Source organism: Barbus barbus (genome assembly GCF_936440315.1).
Source record: "Barbus barbus genome assembly, chromosome: 7".
In the NCBI taxonomy this organism is placed as follows: domain Eukaryota; kingdom Metazoa; phylum Chordata; class Actinopteri; order Cypriniformes; family Cyprinidae; genus Barbus; species Barbus barbus.
The window spans coordinates 3,995,550-4,023,012 of NC_136735.1; the positions used below are offsets into that span (position 1 = coordinate 3,995,550).

A 27,463-nucleotide genomic window follows, 5' to 3' on the forward strand; every position below is an offset into this window, starting at 1 on the left:
AAGTGCACGATTTCTCATTCGCCACAATTGTTTCACGATGCCAATCTTTCATCTGGGACAGCCGAAAACCGTGCAGTGTGTTTAGGGCTTTAGACATTTCTGAAGATGTGCAGCTGAGCTTTGTGCAGCCCTGACAAAGATTTCATCCAGATCTATGAGAAATACATGTTCAAAACCTGCTAATATTCAGCACCTGACTGGATATTAATATGATACTCATATGACTGTCTGTTTGTGCAATATTTGTGCAAATATTTGTAGTAAAACATGCCTACAATACAATTTATTAGATTTGTAGGAGCACATTAAAACCTGAGATGTTACATGTAACTATACTTTTTTAATCCCATTGAAGTATTCTGACTGCATCTATCCAACAAATTTACAAAGAATATAGTATATTTGCTTATGACCACTAGAGGCCAGGGTTGACCTGAAAACTTTCTGGAACAACTACCTCTAGGAGCATTTCCCCATTATAAATGAAGAGGAGAACGTGGTTATTTATTCAGGTCAATTTACTGTTAATATATTTACTGCCCTGTGTTTGTACTAGTGATGGGAGAATTTTTTTTATCTCACAATTCAATTATTTTTTTCGCAATTCTGACTTTATAACTCGCAATTGTAAGTTTATATCTCGCAATTCTGACTTTGTTCTCCCAATTCTGACTTTATCATTACTATTATTTATCATAACAGTGAGACAGTAAGAGAGGAAGTGAACACGTATTTCGTTATTGATACCTTTTTGCATTTACACACTCTTAGATAAACTGGAAAACCAACACAATTAGTTTTTATATAACATCAGAACAAAGTACTTTCAGTTTCCCTTTTCCATTTCAACAATTACCTGAATAGGCGTTATAGTGGGACATGCAGCTGATCGCAGCATGCATATACTTAATGAGCATTAAATAAGCAGATTTGTGTGTGTGTGTTATCCGGCGCTGAATGTGTTGTTTTTCATCCTTCAGAAGAAGTTGTCCTGCACGGTCTGCGCGCGTTCTGCTGTTTCCGGGTCCAAGCCTCCACACGTGTCACTTAGAATATTAAATCAACAACCGTTAATAAGCACTATTTATTCATATTACACATTCCAGCTGCATTAAAAAATAAAAAACTTACGGTGTACACCACCTGAGATTTCGGTATGGAGATAAAGGTTAGGATTATATGTTTTGTTAGTAGCTATTGCATCACATTGTGGGTGTACATTAGGCTACCGTGTGTTGTTTTCTTGTGGCATGAGAGAGCTTTTGGTCCGGAAGCGGTGAGGTGTCAGACTCAGCTTCACAAAAAATAAAAAAAAATAAAAAAAGAGAGAGAAAGAAAGAAATTGAATTGCATTGAAAGAAAGAAAAGCAGCTTCACAAAACAGACAGGCAGAGCAAGGTAATTATTTTCCACACAAATCACACATAACTAATTCTGAAATAATTAAAGGAAAACACTCAAAAGGTGAATGCTATTTCTTTTCTTTTTTTTTTCTCCTCAATCTTCCGGTAACTGGCTTACTTTCAGTTAGTGAGCATACACAGGTTTATATTCATCTATCTGTCGGTCTGTCTAAAATGTGTGCAGAATTATTATGTAAGTCGATATTCTCATCCTATTTTTACACTCACAATTTACCTTTTGGCTTCAAAAAGCCAGGCCAGACGTTTGAAAGAGTTTTAAAAGCTTGAAGTTTGAAGGTTTGAAGTTTAAAATAGTTTAAAATTTTTAAGTTTTAATGTTTTTGCAAAAAGTCCATCAGAAAAACAGATAGATAGATAGATGCTAGAGTGAAAACAACATTAGCATGTCCTAGTTACCAAGCTTTGCTAAGATAGAGAGATAGATTGATAGGTTGATAGATATAAATGGTCAGATAGATAGATAGTAGTGTTGGGTTGTATAGTTACATGTAACGGCGTTACGTAATTTAATTACAAAATAAATGTAACTGTAATCAGTTACATTTACCAAGTTACTAAGAAAAAAATGTGTAGTTAAATTACAGTTACTTAGGAAAATGTTAAAGGTTACAAAGGGGGTTACATTTGAATAGTTACACACATCCACATACAGATTTAATGGATTTCTTTCCCAAATTGCACAGACTATTCTTAAAATATGAGACATAGCCTATGGCCAGATTTCTGCGATGCGGAAAACACGGTCAAGGACTGGTTCGTAGAATCCAGTCATAAAAACAAAATTATTATAATGCGAAATGTCACGGAATATGCCACATTTTGGACGCATAAATACACTTCAATCATAACGCGACGGTCTAGTGTCAGTGAATATTAAGCCGCAAAAAGACAATATCCTGCACGCAGGCGCGGACTGGCCATCGGGAGAACCGGGACAACTGATCTGGCCCCCTTTTTTAATATCCTCATTATTATTATTATTATTAATTGCATGCCGAATGTACTAAAGCGATTATTTCTGAATTTGCCATTTGATAATTAAATCTGTCATAAATCATGAATCGGTTAGTCGTGACTGGGGTCATTCTACCGAAACGTAAATTTTTCTGTCCCTATTCTTTACAGAAATATTACAATTGAAAAAACACATTAGGGTTATTTTGTAATAAAAACCACTTAGGGTTACATTTTTTTTTATATATTTTTTTTAATTTTTTTAAATAAAACAATGTGCTACGTGCAAACAGGAGAATACATCGCGGTTTCAAAATAAGCTATATTATTTATAATACATTATTTTAACAGTTTTGTTCAATAAAACCATATGATTTCTTGCTTTTGATACTTTATTTGAACTAATTATTATTGCATCATTGCTATGATAGGGTAAACATACCTATTAAGCTCACCAAAATCTACATTAAGACATTTTTAGTGCACAAGATACTGGTTTCAGTACAAAAACGTTATGTTAAAATCTATTTTTATTAATCTCTCACACAAAAAAAAAAAAAAAATATTAAATTTTATTTTAAATGACAAAAGCATTTCAATTAGGATATACAGGTGCATCTCAATAAATTAGAATGTCGTGGAAAAGTTCATTTATTTCAGTAATTCAAGTCAAATTGTGAAACTCGTGTATTAAATAAATTCAATGCACACAGACTGAAGTAGTTTAAGTCTTTGGTTCTTTTAATTGTAATGATTTAGGCTCACATTTAACAAAAACCCACCAATTCACATCTCAACAAATTAGAATACTTCATAGGACCAATAAAAAAACATTTTTAGTGAATTGTTGGCCTCCTGGAAAGTATGTTCATTTACTGTAGATGTACTCAATACTTGGTAGAGGCTCCTTTTGCTTTAATTACTGCCTCAATTCAGCGTGGCATGGAGTTGATCAGTTTTTGGCACTGCTGAGGTGGTGTGGAAGCCCAGGTTGCTTTGATAGCGGCCTTCAGGTCATCTGCATTGTTGGGTCTGGTGTCTCTCATCTTCCTCTTGACAATACCCCATAGATTCTCTATAGGATTCAGGTCAGGCGAGTTTGCTGGCCAATCAAGCACAGTAACACCATGGTCATTGAACCAGTTTTTGGTACCTTTGGCAGTGTGGGCAGGTGCCAAGTCCTGCTGGGAAATGAAATCAGCATCTCCATAAAGCTTGTCAGCAGAAGGAAGCGTGAAGTGCTCTAAAATTTCCTGGTAGATGGCTGCATTGACTGTGGACTTCAGAAAACACAGTGGACCAACACCAGCAGATGACATGGCAGCCCAAATCATCACTGATTGTTGTAAGATATCAGAGACTGAATCAGACAAATTTAAGATACATCAGAACATTGAAACCTGAGGAGCTGGAATGCAGAGAGGCCCCAAGGAAACAGGACGTCGTAAATCAGATTCCTAGCTCCAGCTACTCTGAAGTATGCAAACTAACCAGCAAGCCTCTTTCACAGAATAACGTACAACCTTGAGACAAAAGAACACTTATTGATAATTCCAATTCAGGAAGGAGACTGTCAAATGTGTTGCAAGTAATCAAGACAGATGGTCACATGTAAACCTGTGATAGAAAATCATGAGCTACAGACCCTCTTGGGCAGGTTTTCCCCCATACAAAACAAAGACAGACTTGACTGAACAAAGGACTTTCAGTCTGGTCTGTGTCTTGGGTGTGGGGGTGGGCGTAGGTGAATGGTGTGATGTCACTGTGATCACCTCACGTGTTGACTGGGTAACCAACACAATACTGCTTTTTTTTTTAAAAACCTGCAGTTCATACTTTGTCATTTCCTAATCATTGAGTATTTTAGTTACAACATGTAACTTTTTTTCTGTACTTTTATCCATGCAGATACACAGCAATTATTGTGAGAAAATAAGAAGATGAATGATTGACATACGAAACAGCATGAAAATGGCATCAGCACAAAATGGTAAGTAAATATTTAACTTGATTCTTGTTTCAGCACGTAGTATTTTTTTTATTTATAATTCCCAACTGCTCCAACAAAAGGAAAAAAATCAACCAATCAATAAAAAAATCAAGAATTGCTTTTCCACAAGGGAAAAAAATTGAGAGGTTAAAAGTGAGCTGTCAAATTTCCGATTTTTCAAAATCAGCCGATTTTATCCTGTCAATCAAAAGGCAGCGGAAAAAAACATCTGTTAGACTGCAATTCATACTGTGAGTGAAGAAAATCTGTTGAATTTAGGGCTGTCAAAGCCAGCATTAAGATCCGCAGTTTTTCTCTACACCAAACATTTGTAGCACGCCTCGCATCCAATAATCATAAAGAGATATGTGCTTTCTTACTTCTGATAAAAAACAAACTTGTTAACTGTCGGTTCCACTTTTTGAGTATAGGCCTGAAAATGACATTTACAACTTAAATTGTTATACATTTTGAATGGTTTGGAGCAGATACTTAAGGTTGGTCTCTTTTTAAAGGAGACACTTAGCAGATTATTGTAGAGGTGAAAACACTTCTAAAAATTATATTACAAAAAAGTTATGGAAGTTTAAGTTTATGAAAATATAAAATGTAAAATTTTTATATTTATATTTTATGTAAAATATATATTTTACATAACATGTTTTACTCTAAAACTGCTAGAAAATCAAAACCAAACATCTGAAAAAGTTGTGTTTCAAATGTGAGGTTGATATCTCAAAAAATGAGCTTTCAGTGAAATTTTGTTTGGGCGTAGTACCAAGCTTTTCCACTAGATGACCATCAAACCCCATTAGTAACCATATAAGGGCGGCTCTATTTCCATATATGGTTTGAGTGATCTGAAACCTGTTTTTTCCATTCTTTTCTCAATATTTATGACGTAGACATCACATTCAGAAGTACTAAGGGTGGTATGACAGTATTTGATTTCAATTCATCCTCTAAAAAACTGATAAAATACATGCAACAAGAACCCTGGACGTACGATATAATTCACGCTGCATCAAAAACTGAGAACCTATTGTTTTTTCTTTATATTCGAAACACTTTTAGACCTTTTTTTATCAAAAAATAGAATGAATTTTATCTTTTGAACACTTGACATGAACATGAATAGAGATTTTTCATGATTTTATATATGTATCACTATTTCAAAGTAAAGGTCAGAACTCTCTCTCTGACTGATAAGTACTCTTCTTACAAATTAACAAATTACAGTTGCCCTGTAAAATATTAAAAAACAATCAGTCACAAAATATGAAAACTAGAGTCTTTAAGCTTTCAAACGATATATAGTTTGTCAAGATTGCTTTTGGTTTGGACTAAGATATTACTGTTTAAATCATGTAATGGCAAGTGGGCCCACCAGTGGGCAGTTAACAGGTTAAACTAGTTTATAGCCAAACAGGAGAAACACTGTGTGCAACAAGACAGTCAGAAGGCTTTTCAATCTACACATCGCCATCATTTACACTCACCGCACCCATGGTATTGTGGCAGAAATGTGGAATATTCAGTGAATTCATATTGAATTTATTACAGGAGTAATTGTATATAATTATAGTGTATGCATTTTTGACTAAGCTATAGCATGTGTGCATTTATACAGAATGTTTTTAGACTGCTGTTTTTCATACAAGTAGGCTACCTAAAAACCATATAGGCCTAGTTATATTTTTTACCATGATATTGAGGTGCTATATGTGTTGTTTTAATTGTGTTTATCACAATTTAAATGTATGCTACTATGAGGAGTCCATATGCTTAATTTAAAAAAAAAAGCAAAAAAACTAAAAATACTACCTTTGGTCAGAATAAATGTAACCAGAGGTGGGGGACTCGAGTCACATGACTTGACTCGAGTCTGACTCGAGTCACAATTTTCAGGACTTGCGACTTGCTTGATTAAAGTATGAAAATGACTTGACTTCACTTTGACTTGATAGCAAGTGACTTGAGACTTGACTTGAGACTTGACTTAACTTGAAGTGGAAGACTCGACAATGACTTGAATTTATAATAAACAAACAGCAATAAAATTTGTTTTAAAAAATAACTATTGTGACGTCAGCACCAATCAGCGTCTGTGCCTTTAACGCTGCACAATTGAAACTGCGCCAAACAGTAGTCGAGCTCCACAAATAGTCTCGTTTGGCTATAAGGACTTTGAACTGGACCGTGCCAATAAAAAAAGATTTGCCAGATGCAGAGTATGCAACGCAAGAATATCCGACACGACAACCACAACGTCAAATTTTATCCGACATTTCAAGAACCACAAGGAAAGTCATTTCTTTTTAGTCAGTAACGATTCATCTAAAGAATTAATAATTTATGTTTGTCATAATTTGGCCTTGGTTGCATATTATGTTTTATTTTTTCTTATTAGATGTGATCATTATCATCATTGATACGTCTTGTAGATGTGGGGAATTTGACTATAACAGTGGCGTAGCCTGAATTTTAATGTTGAGGGGCATCTTAAAATGAGCGGGCATGTAAAGTAGGCTATAATTCAATATTAAATGTGCGCATTTTCAAGTGTTTGTGTGGACTGCGTGTGGAAGCTGAATAGCAGTGCGCTTATACTGCATGACAGGCTAACATGGAGGCGTATTGGGTAGATTATCGAGTAGATTAATGTGTGCTGTCTGGGTTGCACTTAAAAAGTTTTTTTTTTTGGACCTACAGACAAGAATAATTACATCGTTCGAATCTATTAAGTGTCTACTTTGTGTGTGTGTGTGTGTGTGTGTGTGTACACTCACAATAACAACAAAATGTTGTGCACTGTAAAATAATGAAAATAAACCAAACAGGATAAATATATAGAACGTGAAATATTTTTTATAATGAACCAGTTCAAATAGAAAACAAATATTCTCAGATTATATAATCAGTATGAAACGTGTATATTACGTGTCCATCGCAGAGATGACGATTAAGCGTCATAACTTCTTCGTGAATGGGCTATTAACATTCATATTCTGCTGAAATGAACTAAATTACTCGAAAAAAGATCCTTTCATTTTGATTAACGAGATTCAAAGATGCGCGTCAGTAAAATGATCTGAGATTCCCATCACTAGATACCTATAGGATGCCCTATAATGGACAGCGCATGTTTTACGGCCTTCATATAAAAAAAATAAAAAATAAAAAATAAAATTATATATATAGCTTAGTGCTAACATCTTGGCAAACCTTATTTTCTGTAAATGCAACACATTTTAGACTGTTTCAATTAAACTGATTTAGACAGATTGGATTATACATCTTAGATTGGATTTTAAAAGTTTTGTGTAAGCAACACAATTTTATTTTCAGATATTAATGTAGCACACATATGCATATAATGTATAATGAATAAGATACATAATATATGTATACAAGTTAATCTTTTCTGTGCAAAAATAAATATGTAACGAAAAAATTAACCTCTATTTATTTTAGTACTGTGACTTGACTTGACTTGAAACTTATCACGACTTGACTTGACTTGCTTAGGGTGAACCCTTGACTTGACTTGACTTGCTTGATTTGTCTGAACTGTGACTTGAGACTTGACTCGAGACTTGATGGTTAAGACTTGAGACTTGCTTGGACTTGACCATGTGTGACTTGTCCCCACCTCTGAATGTAACCATATAAAATGAGGTTGGTACAATTCTGTAGACCAGTCAAGTTCTTCCACACTGACTCAATCAATCGTGTCTTTTTGAACCGTGTCTTATACACAGAGACACTGTCATGTTAGAATAGAAAAGGGTCCTGTCCAAACTGTTGCTATAAAATTAGAAGCACACAATTCCCTAGAATATCATTATATGCTTTAACATTAAGATTTGTACTCATAGACATTACTAAAGTAGTCAAACATGTTCATTAGAAGGGGGTGACCCAATACTTTTGGCAATATAGTGTACATTGATATAATTGTTCAACATTCAAATCAATGTAGGGGTATTACAATATATCGTGTCACAATATGTTGTAATACTAAAATGCCAATGTATAATGGATAACATCAATATTGTGTACCAAAAATGAAAGCTTAGATAATTGAATATAGTATCAGATATAGTAATATCACCCAAGAGGTCATTAATTATTAATTAAAAGTGAAAATAAATATCATTATGTATTACAATATATGAAAAAAAAAAAAAATTAATGATGTAACACTGTACAATAATTTGTCTAAAATAAATCACATATTTTTTAGCGAAGCAAAATGATGAATATTTCTCTTCTGGTGTCACTCTTGTCCTATGAATTGGGGATCAAGTTCACGCTGATGTAGTACTAAATTCATCATTTTAATAACCAGTGGTTTAATAAACAGCGTGCTACACGGGTGAAGACACACTCTGGACAGCGAGGACTCTTCTAGGAGTGACTCAGATGATGAACGTTTGCATTTTAAAGAGCCACTAATATAATTCCTGACTGTAACCTTTTATTCTTAACTTCATGAGTTAAAATGTTGCTCGGCCATATATAAAAAGCTACATAATTTTAGTTGGATTCGAGACTAGCGTAAATTGACCGACAGCGCCATCTGCTGTTTATGGAAAAGAAAGTTGCTCAATTGCACGTGTGAGAAAATCAGCCGGCACACATTTGGGAGAAAATCAGCCTGCACACATTTGTGAGAAAATCAGCCGGCACACATTTGGGAGAAAATCAGCCTGCACACATTTGTGAGAAAATCAGCCGGCACACATTTGGGAGAAAATCAAGCCAAGTTTCCTCATAAAAAGAGAGTCTCACAGTTGTAACACACAATACATATATTTGTCCATACCTCTGCATTTTCTCTCAATTAGAGTTGTGTATTTGCAAATCACTTTGCGTTTGTTTGAAAGTCAAGTTTTTCTTTTCAAAACAGATTGTGTTTACTTGCAAAATATTGGATTTGCTTGATAAATATTGGCACAAAATTCGCTCCATAACACAGACACTTAAAGTAGGGATGCATTGAAATGAAAACGCTTGGAGGAAGCAGAACAAAATGAAACACTAGGCTGAAGGCCGAATACCGAACACAATTTTTTTGTCCCCATGTAGGACATGGGGAAAAACTAACAAGCTAACATTCTGTCAGACATTATACCAGCAAAGCACAATTTAACTTAAAATTAATAAATTACCAAAATAATATTTTTGGGCCATTTTTGAGACGACCTTCTTGAATCAGGCATGCATTTTTTACTGTACAAATAAATGCAGCCTTGCTAAGCAGAAAATACTTCTTTTAAAACATTACAATATATCACAGATCCCAATTTGAACACTGTGAATGTTATAATAACTGTATAGAGTTGTAGTAGGGTACTTATTATTATCATTATTATTGTCCTATTTTTTATTTTTATTTTACAGAACTACAGTAAAATTACAATACTAACATTTATGAATGTTGATAGAGTTGTTGCTTTTTCTTAGATTTTATTTTGGCAGAAACCTGCAGGAAGATCTCAGTGCTTCTTTTTGTTGACAACAGCATGCAGATATTTAAATGATTCTCATTACAGATTTGGGAAGATGTTTGTCGCACGTATCACATTGTCGCATGCCTTTAAAAAATTATAAAAATGTTACTGAGCAAATGACGAGTAATGGTGTTTCTGCGGACTTTGAACCCTGGTGCCGCGAGCTCGTGCAGCGCTGTTTGAATACATGCAATCCGTGCATGTATTAGAAAACATAACATTCTGCAGTTTATTTTCAAATCGTTTGAGACCAAGTTTCTACTACATACATCTTTCAGATGAAAAGAGGTTGATGATTGATAGGTGAGCGATTGGATGTCCTCTTTCCTGATGTACTGTATTACCACATAGACCATATGTTAACAATCTCTCTGTCATGGACTGCTTGACTTCGTCACTAACTGTGATTTTTTTTTCTGCGACTAATACAATTTTGGTCGACCAAGCCTCTTCTCATCGACTAACGGTTAGTCGACTATTAGAGGGCAGCCCTAGTATACAACAGGCCCTCTGGTCACCCTCATGTGACATTTTGCCCAGCCTTATAGCTGCAGATTCCAATGTATCTGCCAATTTCAAGAGTTTTTGTGCATATTAAGGGGCCCAAATTGTCCCAGATAGTAGGAAAAAAAAAATGCTTAGAAAAAAGTCCTTAGAAAATCAATAGGGCCCTGTGCCCTTTATTGGCTTGGGCTGTGATAAAAATAACAATGGCTAGAACCAGTCACACATAAGCAATGGCATCAGCTAATGAGAGTGCTAATTTCTGTTTTACAGAACCTGATCAACCACATGATTTAAATGAGCTGAGGATTGTGTTACTGGGAGTCTGTGGAGCTGGAAAGAGTCCAATAGCAAATGCAATGCTGGGTCGAGAGGCATTTAAAGAGAGCAGAACCAGAGAGAGTGAGAAACAGACAGGAAGAGTGGAAGACAGAAACATCTCCATCATCGACACTCCAGGATTCTTCAACACTCAACTCACTGATGAAGAGCTGAGGAAGCAGATGATGAAGAGTCTGTATCTCTCTCATCCTGGTCCTCATGTGTTCCTGCTTGTCATCAACCTGGAGACCTTCAGAGAGGAGCAGAGGAACATTGTGGAGCAAATTCAGGAGAACTTTGGAGCTCAAATGTTTAAGTTCACAATGGTGCTGTTTATTGGCCGAGAAAAAATCTCCCGAAGAGAACTGAGTCAAATCATTGAGAGTGAAAAAACACAGAAAATACTGAATTATTTTGAGGAAAGATTTCATGTGATAAACAGCAAACCTGAGTGTGATTCCAGTCAGATCACAAAGCTCTTGAAGTGTATCAAGGAATTGATGAAGGACAATGGAGGACAAAACTACAGCAATAAACTGAACATACAGAAAAGCCTGGAAGAGAGAGATGTATGGCGGCAGACTGAAGGAATGAAACAAGAAGAGGAAATGAAAACCTCAAGCAGAGAAGAGAAAATAAAAGAAGATGATAAGAGAGAAAAAGAACATGTGACAAGAGCAAAATATCCGAGAGACAACGAAGCTGCAGCTCAGGAAGACCTCAGGAAACAGATGGAAAGTGTAAGAGAGAAAGAAAGACAGAGATGGGTACTGGAAAGAGGAACGAAACCAGGAAGTCAGTCAAGACCAGGTAATTATTGAACCATTTGTGATTTCATTCCTAACGTTTTCATGTTTTCAAAAAGTATACATAAAATGCATGTATCAAATATGATATTTTAGGCTTTATCAGGTTAAATGTGTCAATTTGTTGAATTGTCAATGAAAAAACAGCAGCATATATTCTCTCCCATTTCAGCAGATTTGAGGATTATGATTATTGGTAAATCTGATGTGGGAAAGACGGCAACATCAAACACCATCCTGGGTAGAAATGCATTTGGAGCGAGGGCACAGTCTAATACTATAACCTGTGAGAAACAAGAATCAGTAGTTTCTGGAAGAACCATCTCAATCATTTACACTGCAGGACTGTTAGATGTCAGATCGCAAAAATATTTTCAGGATGAAATCAAGTGTGATATTGAGGAATGCTTAGAGATGTCTGCTCCTGGTCCTCATGTGTTTCTGCTGGTCATCAGACTGAATGGGTTTACATGGACTATGTAGAGAAACAAATGAGCCCATGGCACTTGCGGTGAGCCTTGCATTAAGTAACATGGCCCTGAGATTGTCACTAGAAAGAGTAATGTCACAAAGCAAGCTGTTAAGATCAGGTAAGTTTTAAACCATTTATCATTTGATTCCAAACGTGTCAGAGATGTTCTTGTGGTCCTGCATGTACAGAGTAAAAAAACGCAGTGTCAATTTAACACTTAAAGAGTCAATTTTAACACTACTAAAGATCAAGTCCCAATCTATCTGGTGTTAAAAGTGCACTGCTCGCAGTGTTTAATTTTTTATGTTAATATAGTACCTTACAGTGTAGAAAAATTACACTCCGAGTGTAAAGAGTTACACTTGCAATTGTTGTTCAAATTTTACACTATGGGGTATTTAACACCCCTGGTGTTGTTTTAATCCTTTAAGTGTTATTAATGAAGTATTCTTTTCAGTGCAAAAATAAAAATGTTATTGTATGGTGTTAATGGATAAAAGCGTCAGCTAAATGAATAAACAATGTACAAGATTAGACATAAAATCAAGAGACTTCAGACAATTCCAACGTTTATTTAACAAATGGTCAAAGTGGCAACTTTAACCAGATGTGTAGAAGTTAATTAGTCAGTCACATTCAATAAGTGTTGCACAGAAACATAAAATGGTTAATAAAACACATACAATCATCACATTTACCTAGACATTGACAAATATGACAGGTAGATTTGAACAAGATTGCTGCAAGATACTTGTCAACAGTAAAGTCGTGACGTATTGTCAAGTATGGTGACCCATACTCGAAATTGGTGCTCTGCATTTAACCCATCCAAGTGCACACACACAGCAGTGAGTAGTGAACACACACACACACACACACACACACACACACACACACACACACACACACACACACACACACACACACACACACACACACACACACACACCCGGAGCATTGGGCAGCCATTTATGCTGCGGCGCCCGGGGAGCAGTTGGGGGTTCGGTGTCTTGCTCAAGGGCACCTCAGTCGTGGTATTGAGGGTGGAGAGAGCGCTGGACATTCACTCCCCCCACCTACAATCCCTGCCGGCCCGAGACTCGAACCCACAACCTTTCGATTACGAGTCCAATTCTCTAACCATTAGGCCACGTCTTCAACAGTTGTGTAGCATCTATGAATGATGTTCCTCATTGTCCCATCAGTGAGCCGGTATGGCTGTGTGGTCTCTTCTATGCAATCAAGGTGTTCTTCTTGTTAGTGCCTGCAGATTAAAGACAAAAATAACACCCAAGGTCATCTCTCCAATTGATTTTATTTAGATTAGTCTTTCATATACAACCCATCTGGCAATATTTTGAGGCAGACAATGGGTAGTGACAGAAATGTCCAAATGTACCTTTTTGAAAATGTTTTTCATCTTGATTGGAGGATATTTTTCCAGGTCCCTTGCAGCCTTGTGGTGATGGTGGAATGAAATGAAGTAGTCCCATTCTAAATAACAGATATGACAACTTCAGCATAAAATGCATGAACACAGAATATAGATCATGCATGAACATGGATAATATTATTCTGAAATATAGTCTATCCTTAAACATCGGTTTCATCCTCCTTTACAGCTGATTCCGAGGTCAATCGGGTCCTTGAAGGTCTTGGGAGAAGCCAGGAACATGGCTTCTTGAAAAAAAAAAAAATAATAATGACAACAATATCTCTCTGAGGAACCATTCTGCTAAGTTGATAAGCCACAAAGTTGCTCTGTTCACACCTGGCATTAGCATGCATTGTGGGTGATGCACAAGTGAACCGACACTAGATGCATATGGCCACATTCTTTTATTACAGGGTTAGTTCAAAAATGAAAATTTCATTGTTTACTCAGCCAAGACTTTCGCTATCTTTGAAACACAATTGAAGATATTTTTATAGAATATATACGATTTCTGTCCCTTGTGTCACGAGTCCGGGCTCGGCAGTTCTTCCCTGTCGCCACCAGAGGTCACAATCTCCCTTCCTCCCGGACTCATCTACGTAATCACATACACCTGCCACATCACATACACCTGCTTAACCACACACACCTGTACACTTAACACTCCCAGCTGTTCTCCGTTTGCCACAGACTATATAGTCTCCCCTTTCCCACCACTCTGCCTGGTTTGCTAATTGTAGTTTACAAATGTATTGCAGTGAGTACATTTATTGTGTTTTGCTCTGGTCTGGGATACATGCACTGTATTGCCATCTGGTATCCCAGATCTTTTCTGTTTAGTTTTTTGCTGTGTTTGCTTGTTGTTTTTTGAAATTAAAGAGCACTTCCCTGCACTTGGACCCTGACCTCATCTTTCCACGGTGCTTTTCACGGCGTCCCGTGACACCTTGAATGACGGTCCAGGCAACTATCACTTTCATACTTCAAAAACTTCACATAGAGATCTAATCCATAAAGAGATCTAATCCATACATAGCATGTGGTGTAGTCCAAATTGTCTGTTTATGTTCACTGATCAATGTTTAAATGTGTCTGTTCATTGTATAAAGCAATCATCAGAAAATTTAGACTAAACCACTCGATTCATTTGGATTAGTTTTATGATCTCTTTAAGAACGTCTTGAAGCATCACAGTGGTAGTTGTGTAGACTGTCGATGGAAGGACAGAAATCTCTCATGTTTAATTTAAAATATCTTCAATTGTGTTTTGAAAATTAATGAAAGTCTTGCAGGTTTGGAATAACAGAGTGAGAAATGACAATCTTTCATTTTTGGTTCAAATAACCATATATCTTTTTACATTTTTTTTTTTTATATCTTAAATTAATAATTACTAAATTCCAGGTGTGAACATAAGCAGATATTGTGTGGCTGCCCAGTTAAACTTGAATTTTTCATATTCATTTTTGTGTTTTAAATTTGTACTGCACATAGAATAACATAAATGACACAGACTCACAATTCTGGCTTCATCATCAGCATTCTGCTCATTTCTTGAAGGGCTTCCATCACTCACACTCAGTGTCATCAGACTCAGTTTTCAATCTTATGAGAGGAGCTTCCTTCACTTGACACTGCAGAAGTCTGGGCCAATTCTATTGAAAAAAAGGATAAAAAAACACACTTGTTTCAGTAATTTAATTTACATTAGGACATATGGTAAAATAATTGTGATTACCCCTAATTTTGAGTATGCTGAGAGCTGTCTATAATACGGGTGTCAAATCGTAAACTTATTTACATCCTTCATTCTAGGGTCAATTAAATGACTGTTAAAGTTAATAGACACAAAACCCTGTGCAATATTCACATGGAGGCCTGAAACAATTTAAGTATTTATTTAATTTAATTTTATAATTTTAATGAATAACATGAGTAATTTAAGGCATTTTAAAATTAACAGTGTACTACATTAGAAAAAAAAAAAACAGATTTAGAATTCATCTGACTATTAATTTATTATTTATAATGTGAAAAGAAAATACAGATAGATTCAGACATAGCTAACTCCATTAAAACTTAACTTTGTATATATGGAAATATTTAGGACATTATTTAACCCAAAATAGCATGCCATAGGAATAGAAAAAGACTGGTTTCAAGCTAAAGTACCTGCATGCTGTGCCCGTGGGCATTGAAGGAAATTGAAAGATTGATGGATTTACAGTTTAACGTACCTTTAACTCACTTTCACAATGCTTGCATAAACGTAATTGTCATAAGAAAAAATTTATGGTAGCACGTGTCTTAGCGCAGATATGATGACACGACAGACATACATAGAGATATCCAGCGCTGAGTACAAGCAACATACAGATTATGAAATTCACACTTAAGCAGAGGTGGAAAGTCTAGGGGCCAAAGAGTAAAAGTCCTGCCATATGTTTATTCCACCCATGAACCCAGCAGCTGATTTCACCAGAGGAGGAAGCAAGACATTACTTTCAAGTCACAAGCAAGTCTCAAGTCAAATCCCAAGTCCTCAAAGAGTTCAAGTTAATGAGATAATTAAGTGACTAATTAAATTATCATTGAGCATTAGCAATGAACATCTGACGCTAACAATCAACATCACTGAAGAAAAGAGAAACACAAGAACTGACTTCAGCCACAGCCTTGGATGAAATCAACTGGAAGAAAAACAAACAAAAAAAAACATAGCCACCATAATTGTGGTCAGTGTTTGCTTTAGTTGGGCTCTTGAACCTTTTAGTAATTCAAATAAATTTGTTTCTAAGCAATTGCAACATTGTTTCACAGCAACCGTTTGTGCAATGCAGAATCAAACTTTGAAGTAACAGATTAGCTTTTGATGAATGAACGTTCTTGGTTTAAATTTCTCTGGTTTTAGTATTTCTCTCTTTGGTTTATTAAACATTCTTAGATGCTAGCATTCATCATGTTGTCATTTGGGAAAAACCTAACTCAACACGTTAAAGTTTTACACAATAACACGCTAACTAATGCAAAAAAGAAGCATTACTTACTCATCAGATTGATGTTCTGGATGAACCCTTGCTGTTATTCTGAGGTAAATCAGTGGTCTTCTTCCAGAAACAAACAATACCCGGATGAACAGCGTCTCATGACTGTTTGTTTATGCTGGGCGTCTCCAAGCGCGTGCGGGTCACGTGGTGATTTACATGTGAACACGAGGGGGCGGGATCTCATTAGAAATAATGAGGTAGACTGGACAGACTGAACATCGTGTCGGTTTCATACGGATTACTTTATCACAGAAAAATTTCATTTGAAAGCAGACACTTCAGGCTTTCTATAGAGATAACTCTCATGTTTCTGTGTTGAGTATTTGCTGAGTTACACTTCATTTTAGTGACGCGTTACTATAAAAAGATCGCGGAGATGGAGAAGACAGAGAGCGCATCCTGTTGGTTTTCTTTTTTTTCCCAAAACCACAAAGTTTTGTTGTAATCCTGAGTGTATTCAAAAAAAGTAGACACTTAACAGTTTCGATTGATGTATAACACTTATTTGTGTGACCAAAATCAACAGAGTATTTTTAGTGTCATTTGCACTTATCTTAAAAAAACCAAGTTGGTATCGCCGGCGATACGGGTCTGAGGTCATTTTGGGGCCCTTTTTGGGGCCCTTGAGATGTGTTGACATGCCCTGATATTTGTGCTTATTTCAGCTTCTTAAATCATATTATTGACCAACATGTAATTTTTTTTGTATTCAGCACAAACTGTGCTACAATAATATTTGACCAAGGTGGATGTACATGTCTGCATTTCTTAGAAAAAAAATATTATGCGTGGTTAGTAAGTTTTGGGGGAAAAAATGTAGCTGAAATAAGGCCATAAAAGCCACACTAAATCGTCCTGAATAAGACTTTTGTGTAATCAGTATTGTAGGCTAGAATATTTACTTCACAATTATGTGAAAATCATTCAGCTTACGCATTCACAGAAAACAATATATTGATTTAAATTTTTTAAGACATGTTTTGTGATTGAAAGCCAATATGCGAGGGAGTGGTTATGGTGCTGAATATTAAGTGATTTTCACCTGAGAGACAAAGGGCCCTCCCCTAAAGGCTGCTAATGGCCCATCAGTGTGACATTTACATTTACATTTAGTCATTTGGCAGACGCTTTTATCCAAAGCGACTTACAATTGGGGAATACAAAAAGCGATTAATCTTGAAGAGGCAATCAGGCAGAGGAAGTGCTCGTAACACCAAGTCTCAGTCATTGTTCAAATAAGTACAAGCTAGTAAGTGGGGAGAAAGATAGAGGGAATTATTATTATTATTTTTTTTTTTTGAGTTTAGGATGAAGTCAAGTACTGCCGAAAGAGATGAGTTTTCAGTTGTTGCTTGAATGTTGCCAGGGATCCGGCGTTCCGGATAGGGGTGGGAAGATTATTCCACCAGCCAGGAATGGTGAACGAGAATGTTCTGGAGAGTGATTTTGAGCCTCTCTGTGATGGTACCACAAGGCGTCGCTCACTAGCAGATCTCAAACTTCTGGAGGGGATGTAGGTTCGTAGTAGTGAGTGGAAGTAGGAGGGTGCTGAGCCTGTGGTAGTTCTGTACGCAAGCATCAGTGTCTTGAACACACTTGAACAGTGTGTGACTGTGACTGAGGCAGGTAAGAGAGAGAGTGTGAGGAGACTGAAAAAATGGGGTTTTTAAATTATTTGTATTTTATTTACAACACAGTATAATCAAAACATACATAATGAAGGTCAAAGACACATTATTGTGCACACTGATCTAACCACAGAGATGTGAACAGACTTTGAGTTATTCCTGCAACAGATTCTGTTCAACAAGTGAAACAAATACCCGACATTTACTTATTTCCATGGATTCAAGAAGAAGAAAAAAACATAATCAGTAGTCAAGGATCTTGTTTTACCATAGAATGTCAGTGTAGTTGACCATCTGATGTTGGTACAGCGCTCTCAGAGGAAAACATCTTGAAGAAAGTCATCAGGATTCATCTGTGGTTCAGGTACCTGATCCAAAAAAATACAAACAACATACATAAACATACTTAGACTCGTAGCATTCATCATGTTACAATGTACTCTCATATTACTTTTATTCTTTTATATAGAGCATGAAAACAACAGTTTGGGGAAAAAAACAACTATGATTGTGTAGTCATATAGCCTAGTATGCATGATTTTATAGCAGCTGTTATGATTCTGCAGCACTAGACGTTCACAGCATACTCAAGTATGCTGTGAACTACAAAAGGATGTACTTTGTACTATATAAAATTATATTTTATATATGAGAAACTATTTATTATTGTTTAGCACGCTATTATAATCTATTTTTGAACATAGTAGGCTATTAATAATAAACATGTTCTAAACATACTTAGACTCGTAGCATTCATAATGTTACAGTGTACTCTCATATTACTTTTTATTGTTTTATATGGAGCATGAAAACATAATCGTGCCGTAAGAAATTTAAATACAATGAATTGCCCATCATATTCAAACACTGTAGTCTGCAATTACAGTTTGGTTAAAAAACAACTATGATTTTGCAGTCATATAGTCTAGTTATGTATGATTTTATAGAAGCTGTTATGATTCTGCAGCACTAGACTCACGCATGCTGTAAACCACAAAAGGATGTACTTTGTACCATAAAAAAAAGGATATTTTATATCTGAGAAACTAATTGTTATTGTTTAGCACGATATTAAATCTATTTGTGAACATTAACTATGTTTGACAATTAAAAAAATAAAAAATATTGAGAAAAAAAAATCCTATTTAGGATTAGGTGTTTAGACATGAACATTTACAATAATTACAAGTGACAATAATTATTTATACCGCATTGCATGATGGGAGTTTTTCATGAATTGTAGCATGAAGAATTTTTTGATTGTCACAAATTGTTGAGATTCATATGCTGGTTCTTGATGTCTCTGTGTGTGTAAATTTGTTTAAGTTCAAATTTGTATATGCGTTACACAGATTTAAAAGGCATTCACTGTAGCTATTAGAGAAACACTTTGCTTGCATGCTATAGTGTCACAGCGTTGATTTTGCAAAACCTAAACATACAAGTGAAACAAGAAAACAAATATTATTTTGGATATAATCAAACCAGCTCATGGTGATATCTGCTCACTGTAGAGCACTGCTCTCTCTGCTTTACAACACCAGATGCATTACCACAGAGAAAGATCTAACACGGGAATCAAGGGTCAAGAGCTCAACTAAAGCAGCACTGATCTCCATGATGGAGTCATCATTTTAACCAATAAAACATCAACATCTGATCCTATGTAATTCTCAATAACAGCAGGTGTTCATCACTAATGCTCAATCATCATTTAATTAGTCTCTTAATTATCTCATTAACTTTAACTCTTTGAGGACTTGGGATTTAACTTGAAGACTTGCTTGTGACTTGAAAGGGATGTCTTGGTTCCTCCTCTGGTGAAATCAGCTGCTGAGTTCATGGGTGGAACAAACATATGGCAGCACTTTTACTCTTTGGCCTCTGGACTTTCCAGGTAAGATGTACTTGAAATCATATTTTGCTTACATTTATTAACAAAACAATGTTTCCTGCTGCTTATTGTTTTAAACGTGCTGTCACAGCTAAATTTTGTGGGCAAAAACCCGGTCATAGTTAGCTGAAGCATATACAGTGTGCAACATTAACTTTACTGTAACGCAAAGTTACATCAAGCAGCTTGTCAGTGCAGCGAAAACACGTTGAAAACTGATTTCAGATAGACAATCTTTTCCCACTTTCACTCGAAAGACACCTTTACAAATGACTGAATTTAGCATGCAAAATTTTGCCAAGCAGTGGTAAATATGACCGCACTTTTAGACTTTTTTTTTTTTTGTCAAAAAAGAAATGGTGCTGGCAATGCTCTTTATTTATTATGTATAAAATATTTAAAAGTTTGCTGAAATGATTAGCAATATGTTATAAGTGCTTTGGAGTAACTGGTGCAGACCAGGTAGCTTACAATCTAAATGTGCTAAAATTATATCAAATATGTGATGTCTAACATTATTAAGTCAAGTCGTGACGTATTGTCAAGTATGGTGACCCATACTCGAAATTGGTGCTCTGCGTTTAACCCATCCAAGTGCACACACACAGCAGTGAGTAGTGAACAAATGCACACACACACACACCGTGAACACAAACCCGGAGCAGTGGGCAGCCATTTATGCTGCGGCGCCCGGGGAGCAGTTGGGTGTTCGGTGCCTTGCTCAAGGGCACCTCAGTCGTGGTATTGAGGGTGGAGAGAGCGCTGGACATTCACTCCCCCCACCTACAATCAAATCAAAGAGACTTCTTTCAAAATACTATCCAGCAAAGTTTGGAAAAAAGTGAAATGACTATGAAGGTGAGGTTATGTGTCATGTTACCTAATGAGATGAAAATAACTGTTTTGTCCTATGTTGGACATTTCCTTTTTGACTGCTTAAAATTGTACATATATTCTGCAGTTCTATGAATGTAATTGTTGATATTTCATCATAATAAATATTTTGACGAGCTAAACAACCAATGATTTTTCCATTCATTTTGTCAAATGTGAACATTTTGTTTAGAATTGCATGTATGTTTTTTAACATAATGTATGCAGTGAAGGACAGCGCATAATGTGTTAAATTATACATGTTTACACATTTTTGTGATAACCTTTCTGACACATGTACTGTGTTAAAACCATCAACACAATGAATGAGTAAAAATTAACACAAAAGAACGTTGTTCCAGAACTCATCCATTAATGAGTTAAAATTGAACACAGGTTGTGTCATTTTTAACACATCTTTCTAAGAGTGCACCCAGGCCACTGGAATGAGCTCCACGATGCCAGCACTAATGAACATCACACCAGAGACGATCATCATTTTAGCCTTGGATGCTTCGTCTTTGATAAAATTGGTGCATTCGGTGCCTATGATGTAGATCATCACGCCCAGGAAAGCCAAGACAATGGCAATGATCGTCATGGCTCTGGAAGCCTGAATTTCCTGCGGTAGAGCCTGAATGCTGTTGTAGACCTTACAATTAATCTCTCTGGTGCTCTGTACAGCACAATTCATCCACAAACCTTGCCAGATGCTTCGTGCCGTGATGATTTGTGCATTAATAAAGACCGTGCCTCACCACATTGGGAGAGCGCAAGCGACAATGCTAAGGACCCAGCCACTAATGCCCATGCTCCCAATCTCAATTCCCTTCGACATTGTGCCTTTTAAGGGTTTTTATTTGTTTTGTTTTTTTACCCAGGAAAAGGAGATATTGCTTAGTTTCAAAAGTCAGAACTTTTGGACAGAATACTATCGAGCAGAAAATTAAAAATGTTGCAAGAAATGTCATTTACCAAGTGCTGAGATGCTAATACAGATGTATGCGGCCCAAGTCTTCCTTTTCTTTGTGTAGCCTGAGAAAGTGCAGCATTTGTATTCCCAAAGAGCGAGTGGAGGAGGATCTTAACAGGATGAGAAAGGCAGTGTGATACAGGTCCGTGCGTGTTATCTGTCTGATATGTTACTGTTGGGAGAAGAACAGTATTTTGGGACATGCTTTCCCTTGTAATTCCTGCAAACACTGTGTAAGATAGATAAACAGACTCAGGCAGGAAAAAGCACCTGGAAGCACATCAGAAATCAAGGGGGCAAATAATTCACCTGGATCACACTGAATATTTCACACTGGAGACTGTAGGATCTCAAACCTTCTTAGAATTTAAGACAGCATTGATTAATGGATTTCATTCACTGACTTAAACAGTTTTTCTTGTTTTGTTTTTTTGATCATGATGATGATGATGATGATGATGATGGTTTTTACAGAAGTGCTTGGTATTGTATCCGTATTAAGTTTTAAGGTACTCACAAATGCTGGCCACCCTACACAAACACTTTCACTTACAACAATAACATTTGCAGAGAGCACATACATGTGTGCTCAAAATCAGCCTAAAACACAAAATAATGAGCCTAATTAGGGATAGTTAAGATCCATTTCCAAAATCACAAACATAACATTTGCAAAGTAATTAAAAAAAACATGCAAACATTTCCTTTCTTAATTAATAGAAAATAGCAAGTGATAATTCAGTGATATTTTGACCACTGAACTAGGAAATGTCCCTGATTTTTGTTGTTGTTATTTTTATTAATATTTTGCATTCTTGCATATGTGCTGCACTCCCGTAAAATCATAAAACACGTCTTATATTCTTCCCTTCTGACCACTTTATGTGTGAACTTTGAATTCTATAGTTTGTTTCTTCTAAAGTGAAACTGAAAGTAAACAGTGCTTTGTCTAGAAAAGTCCTGATTTACAGGAAAAGATAGGATGTAATGAGATAACGTCTATAATTAGATAACAATACATCATTTACAGACACAGTGTAGCGCTTCAATGAGATTTAATATGGTGGAAAGCTATCGAATTAATGCACTCTTTTTTCAGAGTCATCTCAAAATAAGATGCATTTTAAATTGAGCCAAATATTTTTCTTTCTTTCTTTTTCTCTCTGTCTTTCTCTCTTTCTTGCTTTCTTTCTTTTCACAGTTTACTACAGTCAAGTACGCAGAATGTCTCCGTTGTGCTGGAAGAGGAGGTGGAACTTGACAACTTGGGAGACTTTGTAAATGCATTCATTGTACTCTTTGGATTGGTGTATGCATTCACTATGGAGTACAACAAGGACTTAAAATACACGTTTGAGTTCATTCAGAAGGTGTTTTTAAACCTTTTTCCACCTTATACCACCATTTTTTCACTTTTGTAAAGTGTTGGATGCAGTTTCTGTCACGAGGCCGGTCTGCCCTTTCCCCACCAGAGGTCGCCAGCTCCCTTCCTCCCGGACTCTACACTCACATTGCACTCATCTGGATGATTACACGCGTCTCACACAATCAGTTCACTCACAGCTGGTCCGGATCACCATGAACTATAAAGTGTCTCTGCACCCGTCTCTCTGTCTGGTTGCATTGTCTTATGTTTCATGTCTTGATCCTGCCTGTTAACCTGCCTTGTTTATGTTTTATATGTGTTTGTTGTGCCGTGTTGGCCTTTTGTTATATTAAAATATCACCTCACCTGCATTTGGACCCAGACCTCGTTTCTCCCGTGACAGTTTCAAGAGCTCAATTTTCTTGTTTGTTTTTTGCATCTCTGTAAACATTTGTAAAAACATGATTAATATGTGAAGTAAGATGTGGTTTCATGAGCTTAAAGTGAGAATGTTAGTAAATATTTGTAAATTGTGAGAATGGTAGAATTTATCGAAATTTATCTAAATCATAATTGATTTTACTCTGATATACTGAAGAAAATCATAAAATTATGAGCATAAAATATTGAGCACTTTGAAACCATAAAACAATACATTGTCCATTGTGAAGATACTCAAAATTGTGCATCTTCACAAGGACAATGTATTGTTTTATGATCTCAAAGTGCTCAATATTTTATGCTCATAATTTTATGATTTTCTTCAGTATATCAGAGTAAAATCAATTATGATTTAAAGCAGGAATATGCTGTAAAATAAGAAAGCAGTGACCTTGTATCCACCACCGAACATCACTTCAGGTCTTTAGCTTGACTTTATTTTAACAGTACTTTCATTTAATTTCACTGTTGTATCATGTATTAAGCTAAAAGGAAATTTAACGCTTCATTGACTCTTCATTAATGATCCCTGTCAATCATCTGTGGCTCCGCCCACATAGCTCAGGATTGGTTCCTTTGTGCCCCGCCTCTCACTGCAGCATCTTCCTGTTGATCTGAACAAACAATCAGATGAATTCCTGAAGAACTGAAGAGGGTTTATTGATTATATTGAGAAGAGCAGCAGGTTCAGACACTTACTGATGGACTCTCATGTTTAGGATCAAGAGTCCTGCAGGAGTCTCCAGGAGGTCTGGGATGAACGGTCTGTGTGAAGAGAGTGAGAGATCGGTCATGTGATCATCTGTGATGAAGATCTGATTTTGACGTCTCACTTACTGAGAGTGTGTCGTACAGGTCAGAGGTCGTGGACTTGAGCTCAAGAGCTGTATATGTGTCTTCATCAGAGATCTACAGAGACAGAGAGAGAAGGACTTAGATCACAAAATAGATAAAATAAGTACAATTTATATCACAATAATAAACAATATTTTTCAGAGTGATTTACACCAATAAATACTGAGCTCTTGAGGCTTTTTAATGATTCATTTAAAAACAAATCAGCTCATATGAGTCATTTGTTTGTGAATCAGACTCTGCTGCTCATTGTTTTTTCAGATTATGAGGACTTTTTATAAGTGTTTTATATTTTTTTATTTCTTAAATCATGTCACACCACTTGAGTTCGCTGCACATACAGTTTGAGAGCCATCTGTTTAAGGATTTTTTTTTATTTATTTATATTTTTATTAAGGATTTTTTCATTTATTTTTTTTATTTTTGCTGGATTGTTTTTAAACAGATTTTGATAAGGTTAGTTTCGATCAGTCTGAAAACACAGATAATAACTGATTTTCTGCTTCTGTAAAGTCATGTTGTGTCTGGATGATTTACCTGTTTCACTGTAAGATCTTCAGTTTTAACACACCTCTGTTTCCTCCTGTAGAAGTGACAGGCATTGAATGCAAATAGACGACTTTAGTAAATTAATAGAACATATAAATGCTATCCTCAAAGATTACTAGCAATCTTTTTTTTCTATTCAACTCACATCATAAACCATATTTTGATGACGATGATGATGATGATGAAGATGATGATGAATCCTCCCCCAGATGCAGCTGTGATCACAAACACATTCCTACCAGCACCATGATGAACTGAAAGATGAAGATCATCATAATTAACAAACTGATGAATGATGTGAAGATACAGGAGTGTGTTAATAAAAGCTTCACCTGTGACAGTAACAGCGTCTGATCTCTGAGACCCATGTTGATTGTGAGCCTCACAGTAGAAGCGTCCACTCTGTAGTGCACTGAAACTCTGTCCAGATCCAACAGATGAGCTTTGATCCTCCTTAAACCAGCTGAAGTTCAGAGCAGGTGGGTTTGAATCACTGCTGCAGATCAGAGTCACTGAATCTCCCTCCACTATTTCACCAGATCCATTTATAGACACCGAGACGTTCTTGGGTGCATCTAAAAAGGATACAAATAAAATCCTTAAATCATTTAATCCAAACAGAATCTGCAGTTTTTTTCAAGAAGAACAAATAAATCTGTACTCACACATGACACTGAGCTGAGCAGCAGGAGAGATGTAAGTGTGTCCATGTAGAGCACAGCTATATCTGCCTGCATCCTCTCTTCTGACTGACTGCAGCAGGAGTTGATTGTTTCTGTCTCTTCTCTCAGTTAATGGCTGTGAGTTTCTGTACCAGATGAATGTTGCTCTGTCAGTCAGAGCGCAGCTGCTTTTACATGTCAGACGGACATTATGACCCTCTGTCACTCTCTCAGGAGACTCCACCTGAAGATCTGAACACAACACACACATTATATCTAGTGCTGCTGTCAGACACTGATTATTATTCAACATAATGCACAGAAGAAGAGTGAAACCTCATCAAAGTCACCTGTGACAGTAAGATTCACTCCTGGATGACCAATCCATTTACCATCAGAACTATAAGTGATGATTCTGAAACAGTACATGTGGTCATCTTTCTGTGTCACATGACTCAGTCTGATGGTGCAGTCCTGCTGTTGATCTCCCAGATACTGAAGCCTCTGACTGTATTCAGGGTCCTCAGACAGATCTGAAGACTCTTCACCCTTTACAGGGGTTTTGGTCCAGAACACTTTCCTGATCTGATATCCAGTAGGGTATGTATAATTGCAGCTCATTATCACTGATGAGTCCTTTAGTGCACAGATGTGTGAATGACTGTAACTCACACCCCAATCAGCAGAAACCCCTGAAACACACAATTAATCAGGATGAAAATAATTTATTAGTTAATTGAACCATGACAACTGAATGTGAATACTTTTAGTACATGCAATTGACACCTCATAACAGAAAAAATACATGATAATGTATTTAAAGTCTAATGAAGGATCTCAGATCTTCATCAGCTTTGGAGGAGGTTGTTGCAAAAAAGCAGAAATGAGCACAGTGACAGAAATTAGCCATGAACACCATGCTACACTATAAAATAATAATAATAAAAAAACAAATGAAAAAACAAGATTAAGAAAATAATCAAAGCTGACTTGTATTAAAGACCCAGTGACATTGAAATATGGGTTATATGGGTTTTAGTTGATGTCTGTCAGTTCTGAGTTTTGAGCCAAAAATATTCATGATATGTCTCCACAGCCTAACTTCCTGTTTCAAAAGGAAACAGCAACTTAAAACACAGAAAACTGCTCATTACTTGCTCATTATATAGAATCTTTGAATATAAAATTAAATAAAACATCAGTGTTTCTAATTTGAATATAACAGAGACTCACTGTGAATCATGAGCAGAAAGATCAGAGGAAGACGAGGAGCCATTCTGACTGACATCACCGCAAAATATATCTATAATACAGCATTAATCAGCACTTATACACTCATAAACAGAATATGTCCATCAGCCTAAACAGCTCTTAGTGTACGTAAGATCTTTGCACATCTGAAGATTATTAATGCACAACATCAGTGTGTGTAAATGAACTGATCATTGAGATGAACAGAAGATATTTCTCATGTCAGGAATCATGTGTTATAATAGCTTCATCTACAGAAATAATCATCAGGTTTTATTGAAGTACGAGTGTGTTTGTCTTACCGTGTTGAAGCTCATCAGATCAACAGCAGCCAAATGACAGACTGTTTTAACTCATGCACTTATAGCTTTAGTACTGTGTGTGGTTAACAGTTTTTTTGTATTTATTTTTATACAGCATAGCAGAAATGTGTCCGTCTCTCCTTCCCCTTCCAAACGAACAACATCACTGAGCGAAGTCTCTAAAGAAAATTAATGATCTT

The 27,463-nt window shown here is 36.2% G+C and overlaps 2 protein-coding genes and 1 long non-coding RNA gene across 3 annotated transcripts; 1 reads left to right on the forward strand and 2 right to left on the reverse strand.

Annotated features, from left to right (window-relative positions):
• Positions 1-1,245: 1,245 nt before the first annotated feature.
• On the forward strand, positions 1,246-12,557 carry LOC306872998 (GTPase IMAP family member 4-like). The gene is made up of 4 exons (XM_079421987.1): positions 1,246-1,398; positions 4,287-4,368; positions 10,662-11,519; positions 11,688-12,557. The coding sequence occupies exons 2-4, from the start codon at positions 4,323-4,325 to the stop codon at positions 11,996-11,998; spliced, it is 1,215 nt and encodes a 404-aa protein (XP_079278113.1). The 5' UTR covers positions 1,246-1,398; positions 4,287-4,322; the 3' UTR covers positions 11,999-12,557.
• LOC306873006 lies at positions 12,543-16,596 on the reverse strand. The gene is made up of 5 exons (XR_013784446.1): positions 16,470-16,596; positions 14,942-15,077; positions 13,387-13,667; positions 13,140-13,251; positions 12,543-12,737 (listed from the first exon to the last, which is right to left on the reverse strand). It is a non-coding gene; the product is annotated as an uncharacterized lncRNA (long non-coding RNA).
• Positions 16,597-24,061: 7,465 nt separating this feature from the next.
• On the reverse strand, positions 24,062-27,293 carry LOC306872996 (B-cell receptor CD22-like). The gene is made up of 10 exons (XM_079421985.1): positions 27,264-27,293; positions 26,944-27,013; positions 26,061-26,402; positions 25,714-25,962; positions 25,381-25,623; positions 25,194-25,302; positions 25,037-25,082; positions 24,482-24,553; positions 24,344-24,409; positions 24,062-24,258 (listed from the first exon to the last, which is right to left on the reverse strand). The coding sequence occupies exons 1-10, from the start codon at positions 27,276-27,278 to the stop codon at positions 24,235-24,237; spliced, it is 1,236 nt and encodes a 411-aa protein (XP_079278111.1). The 5' UTR covers positions 27,279-27,293; the 3' UTR covers positions 24,062-24,234.
• Between the last annotated feature and the right edge of the window lie 170 nt (positions 27,294-27,463).

Coding starts and splice junctions, on each gene's coding strand:
- LOC306872998 (XM_079421987.1), top strand. CDS start 4,323: ATGATTGACATACGAAACAGCATGAAAATGGCATCAGCACAAAATG. Junction 4,369..10,661: donor AATGGCATCAGCACAAAATG/GTAAGTAAATAT, acceptor TCTGTTTTACAG/AACCTGATCAACCACATGAT. Junction 11,520..11,687: donor AGGAAGTCAGTCAAGACCAG/GTAATTATTGAA, acceptor CTCCCATTTCAG/CAGATTTGAGGATTATGATT.
- LOC306872996 (XM_079421985.1), bottom strand. Junction 26,403..26,943: donor CTTTCTGCTCATGATTCACA/GTGAGTCTCTGT, acceptor TGTGTGTTTCAG/GGGTTTCTGCTGATTGGGGT. Junction 25,963..26,060: donor AGTGAATCTTACTGTCACAG/GTGACTTTGATG, acceptor TGTTGTGTTCAG/ATCTTCAGGTGGAGTCTCCT.